The 13,302-nt window shown below is 39.0% G+C and overlaps 1 protein-coding gene across 2 annotated transcripts in view; it reads right to left on the reverse strand.

Moving 5' to 3' along the window:
• Positions 1-13,302, reverse strand: part of MED13L (mediator complex subunit 13L) — a 282,014-nt gene that overhangs the window by 12,858 nt on the left and 255,854 nt on the right. For both annotated transcript variants that reach the window (XM_046640123.1, XM_046640122.1), the window contains exons 20-25: positions 11,914-12,106; positions 10,785-11,211; positions 9,992-10,211; positions 8,388-8,576; positions 2,768-2,991; positions 2,432-2,574 (exon numbers count right to left, since the gene is read on the reverse strand). In XM_046640123.1, the coding sequence (XP_046496079.1) occupies positions 2,432-2,574; positions 2,768-2,991; positions 8,388-8,576; positions 9,992-10,211; positions 10,785-11,211; positions 11,914-12,106 (1,396 nt within the window). The remainder of the gene's footprint in view (positions 1-2,431; positions 2,575-2,767; positions 2,992-8,387; positions 8,577-9,991; positions 10,212-10,784; positions 11,212-11,913; positions 12,107-13,302) is intronic.

Consider the following 13,302-nt stretch of genomic DNA (forward strand, 5'->3'; position numbering starts at 1 on the left):
GCTCCTAACGCTAATGGTTCAGATTTAAAAGTCGGCACAAATTTTCTTTCTAATACGTGTTTCTTGCCTCCAAACAAAGGCGCTCTGTCTGCTCAGAGAACTGTTGAGGGTTATGTTAGTCTGGGCACTGAAGAGCACTTGGTCCTCTCCTCTGACCCCGACACACACACACAGGAAGCAGGTCAGACTCCTGCAGCGGCACACTGCTGTCGCGGCACGGCCCACGGACGGAATGCCACTCCACTGTAGGCTTTTCTACCTCCACCTATTTTTTCAAACAAGCTATTCTCCCCTTAAAGGGCAAGAGAAAGGAAAAATTTTTTCATATTTCGTATTCCTAAAGAACCTCAAACTGAAGTGGCTGAAATAAAAGTGGCCAGGAACATTAAGAAGGTATTTTTAAAAATCAGAGAGTAATCAAACAGATGTGAGTTCTGTATTTAAAACCAAATAAGAAGGAAAAGACAGTGTGAGTATTTTATCACACTTTGGTGATGAAGAATAGAAACTGGCAGGGCTGACTGTGAGATCTGCAGGTCCGTACCTGATGCTGTCCCAGAAGCGCAATGTGGCACAGACCTCAGGCCCCCAAAGGAAGGAAATGCAGATTAGCAAACTCACTTCCCGTACACTAGGCTCTTCTTCGTGTTTCACCTCTCGAAAGTGCGTTTGCTCTCAATCTTTTGACAGGTCCTCGGTCACACTCACATTCCTCTCCTCTTGGAGCTAAGAAGAGTGTGTCCCTTCTAAAATACCAGAAAGGGAAGGCAATTGCCCTAATAATTTTTCCAAAACACCAACTGACTAGACTACTAGGCTACGTTTTTATCCCCTCTTCTTCTTTTCTATTATATTCTAACTTTTCCCAAGGGTTAACAGTAGCTCAAAGCCTTTAAGAAATAAGATTGACTAAAAGGCATCCTAGGAGAGAAGATAGGAATTCTGACAGAAATGAAATGATGAATTCCCTAATGTATTAGACCTCCAGGCTACTAATACAAGATTCATTATAAGTAAGAAATTCTTTAAAAAATGAAAAGGGTAACATTTTCTATTAGTCTACAGTATAATTTGTTACTAAAAAATTTTGTGTACGATAGATTCCTAAGAAACCACTTATTTAATACATATTATGTAATATTTGAATCCACTGCTGTTAAAACCCACTGTTAACTGCTGTTAACTCACTCAGGCAACTTGTTACACTGCAAGTTATATCTGTACCAGGGGTTTTAATTTAGGGGTTCCACAAACACCTATAAAGCAATAACATGCACACTCTAATGCAAGAGTCAGCCAACTATGGTCCACAGGCCACAGCGCCCACCGCCTGTTTTTGTAGACAAAGTTTTATTGGAACACAGCCACGTTCATTCACTTAGGTATTGTCTGTGGCTCTGATGTGACAATGGCAGAGCTGAGCAGTTCCAACAGTGACCAGCTGTCCTGCAAAGTCAAAAATATTTACTGTCTGGCCCTTTACAAAGAAAGTCTGCTGACTCTGCTTTAATATACTTGCACATACAAAATCACAAAGCTAATCTGTGATATACGCTTTGCTTTTGTACAGACTTTAGAAAAAGACTTCTACCTATATGCATATATTGAACTTTTCATAAATGTGTCATTAGTAAGACTTTAAAAAAATAATCTAGGCCTGTTCATACTGCTCATGTAAAACTGTACAAGTAGCTACACTAGGACAGTAAATGAGCTGGGCTCGATGCCAGGCAAGGCGGCTGCCAGCGGTCAGCTGTGTTATGTTACAGTTCCTTTTAGTGCTTTGTGACTGACTGTTAGACTTATGATAAGGAACAGAAGCAGTTGGTAGCTCTATCTGGGGAAAAACATCCACTCTCTTAAGCGTCCAGTCTGAAGAATATCAGACAGTGGCAATGTGAATAAAGATGGATCCAATTTGCAACTACTTGTCCTTGTAAATCAGGATTATCTTGTTATTGTACCACCTAAACAAAATAAAGAAATATAAAACTCATCACCATCGACCACCAAAAACAAACAAACGAATGAAGGAAACTAAAGGCTGTTCTTACTTATAACTTCTACTATCATCCATAATCTCTGACATAAAATTTTTATGTTAAAATTGACTTGTTCTTCTCACTGATTCAATATATAAATAAATGTTAGAAATTCTAATTTACTGAGTATCACTTCTATATTAATAAAACATTATTTTTCTGCTTTATGTATTGGACTTCAATATTTAAGATTTTCTTTGGATAAATGGTTGGTTGCTAATGAGAAGTTTAAAGAACACTGGTTTATCTTGTACATTGAAAAGAATCAGAAAATACAATCTGCTTTACTCTTACTACTAGCTTTACAATTTTCTCCCTCAGCTCGGTAATGATGTTAGTGCAGCCCTTTCCCTTTGTTTCTCGTACATACTGCTTCAGGTATTTCTCACCTTTAAGCTCCCCATGGCCAAGACGCCCAAGTCGCCCGATTACAACTCTCCAGGGTAGAGACGTCATTTGGACAATACCTATGCACCATTCCCATAACTTCTGTAGTCCAATTTTACGTGCAGATACTTTACTCCTCCGTGATCTGAAATAGAAAGAAATGGGAAAGGGACCCCCAAATGAATCAAAGCTATCTCTCAGTAAGATAAAATCTAGAAAATTCCAAGGAACCCACCCACACAGTACCCACTGCATTTAGATAAGAAAATAAGAAAGGTTCATATCTGAGGAAAGGCACAGCATCAACGACATGCACCATAAACACCAAGGCTCCTCACCTGTTTGGTAAAGCAATATTTACAATACAAGTTTCTAATAACTCCCCATGGAGGTCAGTGCAGGAAGCCAAAAGCCAGCGCTGATCATGAGACAGACAATAGCCCACAAAGAGCACATTGTACTTCTGGCTCGCTTCACCAAACGTCTCTCCCAGCTCTGTCTGCTTGTCTTTGATGGGGGCCAATATAAAAGGAGGGGAGTAAAGCTGGATTGGACTGGGCCGCTGAAATCAAAATCAAAATCAGTATCAACACAAAGCCACTCAATGTAATATTTACAACAAAACCCAGAACAGCACTGAATGAAATCAACAGGGAGTAATGACAATAGATTGCCTCCCCTAGTCCTCTCTATATAAATAGTAATGATAATACAGATAACAAAAAGATTGTTTAAATGATATAAGCTAAAATTTCCTTATTAAAAGAAACTACTAATTTAGAAAGTAAACCGACCCAACTTCATTAGCCATTAGGAAAGTGGAAATTAAAACCACAATGAGATACCACTATATACCCACCAGAATGTCTGAAATAAAAAAGACAGAGAACACCAAGTATTAGTGAGAATGCAGAGCAACTAGAACTTTCATATATTGCTGGTAATACAATCCCTTTGGAAAAGCATTTGACTATATCCACTAAAGCTGAGCAAACACCTACTCTGTGATCCAACAAGATGCATATATGTGTTTACCAAAGGACGGGGATAAGAATGTTCACAACAGTATTAATTGTAATGATTGCTCCAAACAGAAATAACCTAAATACCCATCAATGGGAAATGGATGCTAAACTGTCATACAATCACACAAACAGAACATTAAACAGCAAAGAGAATGAAAAACTACCACCACGAGCAACAAAACGAATGAACCTCAACACTGAGTAAAAGTCAGACACAAAGGAACATAAATTATACGATTCAGTTTATATAAAAGTCAAAATCAGGCAAAACTATGCTGCTGTAAGTCAGAATGGTGATTACTGCAGGAGCGAAGGGACATTAGAGAGGCTTCTGGATGCCTGTTATGCTTTGTTTCTTGTGCTTGCTACATATTTTTACTTAGCGAAAATTCATCAAGCGGTACACTTATGACTGGGTACTTTCCAGTATGTATATTATATTTTAAATGTGTGTGTATGTATGTAATTTAAGAAATCAAAGCATTAACTACTACCTAAGACAAATATTTTAAATAGTCAAACTGTGACAAAATTTAACTGTCATCTTTGTTTACAGCTATTATACACAATTCCATATTTAATAAACTACAGCAGTTGTCAGCCAACTTCTATAAAGGACCAGATAGCAAATATTTTAGGCTTTGTGAGTCTCTGTCACATAATCTTCTCTTTTTAAAAATGTAATTCTCATGTCTCTGTAGCTGATCACACAAATACAGGCTGCAGGCCAGACTCAGTCCACAGTCACAGGGGCTAATTCCTGAACTATAAAGCATAAGAAATAGTAGTAATGGAATTACAGAACTTTAAAGCCAAAAGAGACCTTGGAAATAATCTAAGCCAATTCTTTCATATTAGGGACACAAAATATGGGCTTAGGGATATTCTAAGATATTCTAACAACTTGCTCAAAGTTTCAAAGCTAACCTTATCACTGCTCCATTCATTCTCCATAAACCTGGAAATTCCACTTCGAGGTATTTACCAAGAGAAGTGAAAACATAGCCACACAAAAACTTGTACACAAATGTTAAGAGCAGCATTATTCACAATAGCCAAAAAGTGGAAAAACCCAAATGTTCACCCACTAATGAATGGATAAACAAAATGTGGTATACCCATATAATGGAATATTATTTGGCCATAAAAAGAAATTAACTACTGAGACATGCTATGACATTGATGAACACTGAAAATATTTATGCTAAATGAAAAAAGCTAGACATAAAAGACGACCTATTGGGGTTGGCCTGGTGGTGCAGCGGTTAAGTTCGCATGTTCTGCTTCGGCAGCCCAGGGTTTGCCAGTTCAGATCCTGGGCATGCATCTACGCATCGCTTATCAAGTCAAGGTGTGGCAGGTGTCCCACATATAAAATAGAGGAAGATGGGCACAGATGTTAGCTCAGGGCTAATCTTCCTCAAAAGGAAAAAAAAAAGACGAACTACTGTATGATTCCATTTATATAAAACGTCCACAACAGGCAACTCCATAGAGGCAGAAAGTAGATTAGTAGCTGCCAGAAGCTGGCGGGAGGGAAGACAGAGGAGTGATTGCTAATAGGCATGGAGTTTCTGTCTAAGTTGATAAAAATGTTCTAAAATTAGTGGTGATGGGGGTACAACTCTGTGAATAAACTGAAACCACTGAACTGTACAAGTTTGGAAAGGGTGAATTTTTATGACATGTGAATTATGTCTCAAAAAAGCTTTTTTTTAAAAAAAATAAAGAGTACAGGTGGACAGCTAATCTATGGACAGCTAATCTTTGACAAAGGAGCTGAGGGCCTACAATGGAGAAAAGAAAATCTCCTCAACAAATGGTGCTGGGAAAACTGGACAGCCACATGTGAAAGAATGAAAATTGACCATTCTTTTTCACCATTTACTGAAATAAACTCAAAATGGATCAAAGACCTAAAGATTAGGCCTGAAACAATAAGTCTTCTAGAAGAGAATATCGGCAGTACACTCTTTGACATCAGCTTCAAAAGAATCTTTTCGGACACCATAACCCCTCAGATGAGGGAAACAATAGAAAGAATAAACAAATGGGACTTCATCAGACTAAAGAGCTTCCTCAAGGCAAGGGAAAACAGGATTGAAACAAAAAAACAGCCCACTAATTGGGAAAAAATATTCACAAGTTATTTATCCGACAAAGGGTTAATCTCCATAATATACAAAGAACTCACACAACTCAACAATAAAAAATCAAACAACCCGATTACAAAATGGGCAGGGGACATGAACAGACATTTCTCCAAAGAAGACATACGGATGGGAAATAGACACATGAAAAGATGCTCATCATCACTAATCATCAGGGAAATGCAAATCAAAACTACACTAAGATATCACCTTACACCTGTTAGAATGGCAAAAATATCCAAAACCAAGAGTGACAAATGTCGGAGAGGCTGTGGAGAAAAGGGAACCCTCATACACTGTTGGTGGGAATGCAAACTGGTGCAGCCACTATGGAAAACAGTATGGAGATTCCTCAAAAAGTTAAGAATAGAAATATCTTATGACCCAGCCATCCCACTACTGGGTATCTATCCTAAGAACCTGAAATCAGCAATTCCAAAAGTTCCATGCAGCCCTATGTTTATCGCAGCATTATTCACAATAGCCAAGTCATGGAACCAACCCAAGTGCCCAGCAACTGATGGTTGGATAAAGAAGATACGGTATATAGATACAATGGAATACTACTCAGCCATAAAAAAGGACAAAGTCGTCCCATTCACAACAACATGGATAGACCTTGGGGGTATCATGTTGAGTGAAATAAGCCAGACAGAGAAAAGCAAACTCTGTATGACTCCACTCATAGGCGGTAGTTAACATACGGACAAAGAGAACTGATCGGTGGTTGCCAGGGGAAAGGGGGATGGGGGGAGGGCACTAGGGGTGAAGTGGTGTACCTACAACATGACTAATAGTGATGTACAACTGTAATTTCACAAGGATGTTAACTTTCATAACCTTAAGAAAAAAAAAAGAAAAAAATTATCTCAAAATAAAAAGGTAGGAAAAATTAAAAAAATGAAAAAATAAAGAGTCCAGGTGAGGTTGCCTGAAAAGTTTTGTGTAAAACAAAAAGTTAAATGTCAAATATTTTAGATGCAATAGACAGCCTGTGATAAATCACTAGGTAAAACATTATTCCCAAACTGTGTTTTAGGGATGGTAGATATTCTGTGAAAAACAAAAGGGATCTAGTGAGAGGATTTCTTCCAAAGCTTGCATGATAAATACTAAAATACGCTCTTTCTTATATGAGAGCGCGACTGCATGAGACTGTGGCACCGCAGAGATTAGAATTCCTGGGGCAGGAGCCTGGCTGTCATTTAGCACTGCATCCCCAGCACCTAACACAGCGCCTGGCACACAGTAAATAGTCGGCTGTATTTACTGGATGAAAGTGCAACATTCTAGCTGCAGACTGAGGGAGAGGCAGCAGTGAGCAATTAACCATTACCTTAATGAAAGAAAAAATTCGAAATCTCAGTAAATATTCATAACATTTGGTTCTTTTGTTTTTAATAAAATCAAACTATTTACTTCTCTCTTCCTGGTCCAAAGCAAAAGGAAAAAAAGCCTACTTTTGCCATGTATTTTAATCTAAGCCCCACTTTATCTCATGAGCTCCTGATGGTGTTCTGCCCATGTGTTATAATCTTTAAACACGTCACATAATGCCTTGGGGTATCTTAATATAGGTAGTCAGCCTTCCCTCTCCTCTATGCAGAACATTATTAGTTATCATTTGAAATTGTGATCACTTCTTGCCAAAGCATAAGGAATAATTGCATCTGAATTGCAGAATAATCAAGAGATAAAGAACTAAAGGATACTAAGTTTATAAAGACAATAACTGAATTTCTGGAGACAAAATAAAAGTAGAAACAAAATTTTTCTTTAATTCTAGAAAAAGCTTTTAGAAAACAGATGAGTTGCTCACAAAAGTGAAAAATTCAAACTCAAAAGAATAAACTAAGCTAAAAACTGCCAAATATAGAAATTTTATATAATCCCAGAAGGAAAGTAGCTAAGCAGTCTCCTCTCTTGGGATGAAGATGACCTGAACCAAGTTACTACAAATGCAGTAGTCGCATCGTTTTTCACTTCTAGGCTTTTACTTATAAAAGAGATAAGCATTTCATAGAGTTTTCCAGAGAAACTTACACTACCAACTAAAATCAGCAGTGTTTGGTGCTTTTAGAAAGTTTTCTTATGGTGAAGCGGTGTTTGCTGGCTTTCATAAACGAGTAATCTTTCACACAACAGGGTTTTGGAAACTTATTTTTGAAGGCTTTGAAAATTCTAACCATTGCCCTGTACCTCTGTTTTCAGGATAAAGAGATTGTGTAAAACTTTGGTTTAAAACATGTTTGGCTTTGGTGTTTTAAAATTCCCCTTGAGAAAAAAATTATGAGTACCCTTGAGGTACTCATCTGTGGGCAGCAGGTTTAAGAAGGAGAGAAAAAGCATTCATTTATCAACACAGGCACTGAGACAAGCGGAGGAGAAGGCAATCCCTGTACGAATGCGCCTCAGAAGAGGGGCCGGGCCGAGCAGACACACGCAGCTGCTGCGCCCGGAGAGAACAGAGCTGGGGCAGGCAGCCAGTTACAGATTTCAGACGCAGGCCAGCGTCAACAAATAAAGAACAAAATAAATATCAGAAAGTCAAACATTAACAAGTACAAGTGCTAAGTATATTGCTGCCTTGGGTCCTACATCAAAAATCTGCTTGCCTCTTTTCTCAAAAAATGTTACAAGTTCAGAGAAGTATCTCCTCCATTTTAACTGAAGGATTAAAGAAACCTACCATTTATATATAAAGGTAGAAGACCAACTCTCCGGGCCTACATCTTTAATATGAAAGTACTGTTTTTGAAAATTCTGCCCGGCTTACTACCTACCTCTGGGTTCTTGAGAGTCATCTCGATGCTGGCGGCAGGTCCAAATCCCGTGAGGGACTTGATGTGGATCTGTGTAGGCAGAGGCCGCCTGCACTGGCAGTACACTGAAAACGCCATGGACTTCAAGTATTGAATGTAGAAAACGTGCTCATCCTTCATTGTCTGCAGCATGTACTGGCAAGGCACAATCTGCAGGTGCAGACACAAACGACATGAGAAACTGAGAGCTAGCCCACCAGTAAGAAGGCTGGAAAGTGGAACGGCGGAAGTTCTTTACTTGGATGGGGGAGGGAACTTTAGTTTAAGCACATAAATGCCAAATATAATATACTTCAAACTTAATTTCTTCCAGTGACATAATATCCTATATTCCAAATACACACCAGCAATTTAAGAAGAGGTGCCATTTTGTTGGTCAAGTTACACTGTCACTTAGAAATTACCCTGTGCTCACTCTAGGGGTAAATTCTCAATTTACTGCTGCCATGTCCCAAAATTTAAAAACCTGCTTTTTAATCCATTTCTCATTTTTATAATGTATACACACAGTGTGCATGGCATCTTTGGAGTTATTGTGAAATACTTGAGACACAAACCTCAAAACAAGGAGAAATTATCAACAACCTATTCTGCTAACTTTAATTTCAATCTTTTCATTCTATAAAATGGCTTTAGTTAAAGCGACAGTAAAACAAAACCCAAACACTCAAGGCATCCTTTCCCATCTATTAAAATTATTAAAAATTTTTAAATTATTACACTATGAAACTGGCAGGGGTGCAGTGAAAACAGGCATGCTCATTCACTGCTGAAAGGAATGTAAATAAGTATAATTTTTTTGGAAAAGAACTTGGTATTATTTAACAGTATCTATATCTAAGAATACACTTCAAGAAATGACCTGAAATGTGACAAAGAGATTATACGTAAAGATGTTTATTATGCCTTTATTTATAGTAGTGAAAATTAAATATCTAACTGTACAGGAATAGTTAAATATGGAAAATATGCAGTCATTAAAAATGTTGCTTGTTGGGGGCTGGTTCCATGGCCAAGCAGTTAAATTCACATGCTCAGCTTTGGTGGCCCAGGGTTTGCTGGTTCAGATCCTGAGCACAGACCTATGCACCGCTCATCAAGCCATGCTGTGGTGGCATCCCACATAGAAGAACTAAAATGATCTACAACAAGGATATATAACTATATATTGGGGATTTGGGGAGGGGAAAAAAAGAGGAAGATTGGCAACAGATCTTAGCTCAGCACCAATCTTCCTTACCAAAAAAAAAACAAACCCAGAAAAAAAGCACACCTAAAAAAAAGTTGCTTGTGAGAATTTTAACATGGAAAAGTATTCATGAATAATATTAAGTAGAAAAAGACCCAAAATTATATTAAAAGTATGATTTCAACTGTGTAAACAAACATACAGAAAAAAGGCTAGAAATACACCAAAATGGTAATGATAGCTGAATCTAAAAGGTAAAATTATGAATATTTTTTCTACTTTCATGTACTTCCAATTTTTTTTTTAATCATGAACTTGTGTTTACTTTCATAAACACAAAAACAACAAAAGTAAAAATAAACTTGCAAATAGTTACCTGGAGAATGAAAGAATTTCTCATATGCTCAGGTAAATTATCCAGCATCTCTGTGTAGCAGCGCATCAAACTCAACAGCCAAAAGTTTCCAGAAGTGGAGTCTTCCTCTGCAGTGTACGTGAAGGGGTCCACCATGTAAATGACAACAGCTGGAGGATAGGCTTGGCTGTCTGCAGAGTCGGGCTCCGTGGGAATTCCTATTCTCTCCCTTTCTGTAACACTGCAGAGACAGCCACTTATAAGACGTACAAAATAAATACACATTACACAAAATAAATCAGTTCTAGAGCACACTGACTCCCTGGACAATGATTACAGGTCAAACGTAACATTAATACGTATCATATTATCAAAATGAAGTCAAACCAAGGCAGGAAGCACCAAGAGGATGGAAAACAACAACATACTCCTCTAATATGGGAGATCTATTTTTCAACTCCCTTTTTTTCCTATAGTTATATTCTACAAAGATATTCTATTATACTATTAACAGCAATAGCTTACTATTACTATTATCTACATGTTATATTTATATGACAACATTAGTATTAATAGTAATACTTACTATTAAGCTAATAAGTTTAACAAAAATAAGTTAAATTCATAAGTCGTCTCAAACTCCTTAACAGAGGCTATAGATGACAGCTGTCATTTTCTTTCAGGAAGAAGAGAAGTGGAGCACGGAACTGGACTTAGAGACTCGTGAGGCCGAGGGGAGAGAGGGACGCAGAGAAGAGTAGGTAAGGGGTCCGAGCGGAAGGAAGCCACTCTTCTCGGTCAGTGAGTAACGTACCTTTCTTGTCCATCCTGTGAGGGCTGAGAGGAGCTCTGCCCAGACTCAGTGTCTCCAGCACAGCCTGCGTTCCCTTGAGTTCGATCTGCAGAACCGGCCCCAGCGCTGGGGTTCTGCCCTCCAGCACTACCACTGAAGCCTGAAGAAGAGGCAGTGCTTATCTGGTTAATACCAGGAGCAGAGGCGGCTGACGAGACGGGTGGCACGGAAGAACCAGATGCAGAGCCACTCGCTGCGGGGTTCGCAGAACTACCGTTAGAGGTGGGATTAAATGTACTGCCAGCTGAGGGAGCTGCCGATCCTGAATTAGAAGCTAAAGGCCCAGCGTTCCCAGGTGTAGCTTGTCCCTGCGCTGCTGCTGGTGGGGTCTGGTATTTAGGTGGTATCAACAGGCTGCTATCGAGCTGCAGAGTGGCTAAATAAGGTGCTGAAAGAGTCCATGCAGAGAGGTGACTTTAGTGATGTTCTGCAGTGTCAAATTGAATCAGAAATCCACAATAGTCACTTTTTAAAAAATCGTGCTTTCGGGCTGCAACACTCTGATTATGACACCTAAAATGCAATCTCCACAGCTGAACGTATGCTTATATATTCAGCAAACATGGAAATGAACATGGAGCTACTGAGCATAAATTCTAGAGAAAAGCCTTATTTGGAAAAAAAAAAAGAGAAAAAGAATCAATTGTAGGCTTTTCCTTTCAGACTGATTCCATACGCCTTCACCGAAAGCTGAAAGGCCATCTATTCCACAGCCATCACGGTATATTATGCCCCTACGTGTATACGGCTTCACGAGCTTCTAAGATTCTCTTGGAATCTGCGTTACCAATTAAGCAGATAACACCAAGTCATGCTGCTAAGTTTCTGAAATGTGAAGTAAATTAGATATGACTTCTCTAGGCAACTTTAAATAACTTTTCAAAGAATATACGTGCATATAAAAATTAGCATTTAACCACCTAGAACACAAAAATTAGACCTAAATAAACACAGGAATGGAGCGCTAACATTACTGGAGACAAAAGCAGCATAATGTTGCACCCCTAACGGGGGTTGGGGGATGGAGAAAGAGAAGCAATTTGCTGTTTTACTTGTCAAATTCCACTTTGGCAAATAAAGTGCTACTTACCCAGGTGATGGCGACAAACTTGCGCATACAGTTTGAGTCTGGAATGATTGTCGTTCTCCTCACTGCCCCAGGGCTGGGTGAACCACTCGCTCACAAGCTCGTCTGTCAGCTTCTGCGCCGCGGTCTTGCCCACGCGCATGATCCCGTCGCGCATCACTTTGCAGATGGGCTTGTGCTGCCCAAGCCTGCACATCTGACAGCACAGACAAGAGCGCTGTTTACCACAGGAGCCCCCCTTCAGGTGGCACACAGCGCAGCAAGGCGGACTCCTTACCACGCGGCAGCATCTTCCTCCTTCCTTTCACGTTACCACATGCAACCAAACCAACATTGCGAGCTGTTCCTTTCTGCTAATTATAATGTACCCTGAAACTGCTACCTGTCTCTTCAAATCTGGAACGAGCCCTCTAAAGAAAAATAACTATCTCTTCATCTCAACCACTTCCCTCTGCACAAGGGAAAACTGCTGAGCATTACCTGATTGCTGACAGTCAAATAAAGAACTGACCAGATTCCTGCCTACCAAGGCCAACTGCGACATATGTCCACTAAAACCTCTTAAGTGATCCCTACTCATAACGTTTTCCCATAAGATAATGTTAAAATTTTATGGGCCATCTGTCACACTGTTACAGACATTTGGAGATCACCAAGAGTAGAGGTCACTGAAGCAGTGGATATGCCGATCACCTTTAAAAAGTAAATCGTATTGGCACAATGAGATTCTATTACTAATCTCCAGGGCACTAAATGGGTGCTTACGGCAGAGAATTAATATGATACACCTGCAAAAAGTGACCTACCTAACTACCTGTTCCCCAGCAGGAGAGCCCATGTTATTGCCCCTCACTGGAGTGGACCAACTGAAGGCTTGCCAAGCCCCTACAAAGCTGTCTATTGCACACTCTTCTGAAGCAAGTATGCATTACAGCCAAATGAGCAATCCTAGGAAAATCATTACGATCTAAAAAGACCTGGCAATTCTTTTATGGTCTGTAACTTATGTTGAAGTCTTCACTTAAGAGAATGGCTGATCCTTAAAACTGCTTAGACAAGTTTTCTGAGTTAGGGTAATTATGACTTAATATTATTACGGATCCACGGACCAGGCAATATTTAGAAATGACTGTATCCAAGGATTTCCTTCAGTGGCTTAATTGATGCCCTTACCTCATATGTTAGCATCTCCTTACTTTGTGGCAGCACTTAAGTTTACTATTTCGTGTGTACTCATACATTTATAGATAGTGAACGTTCTGTTATGGAATATTTTTGAAATTCAAGTTAGCATCTCATTTAACAAACACTTTTATAATGCTTATAATGCCTGTCACAGTTCTAAACATTTTATAAATACTAATTTCATGTAATCTTGCCAAATATAAAGAC

The sequence above is a fragment of the Equus quagga genome, chromosome 15, assembly GCF_021613505.1.
Source record: "Equus quagga isolate Etosha38 chromosome 15, UCLA_HA_Equagga_1.0, whole genome shotgun sequence".
Lineage (NCBI taxonomy): Eukaryota > Metazoa > Chordata > Mammalia > Perissodactyla > Equidae > Equus > Equus quagga.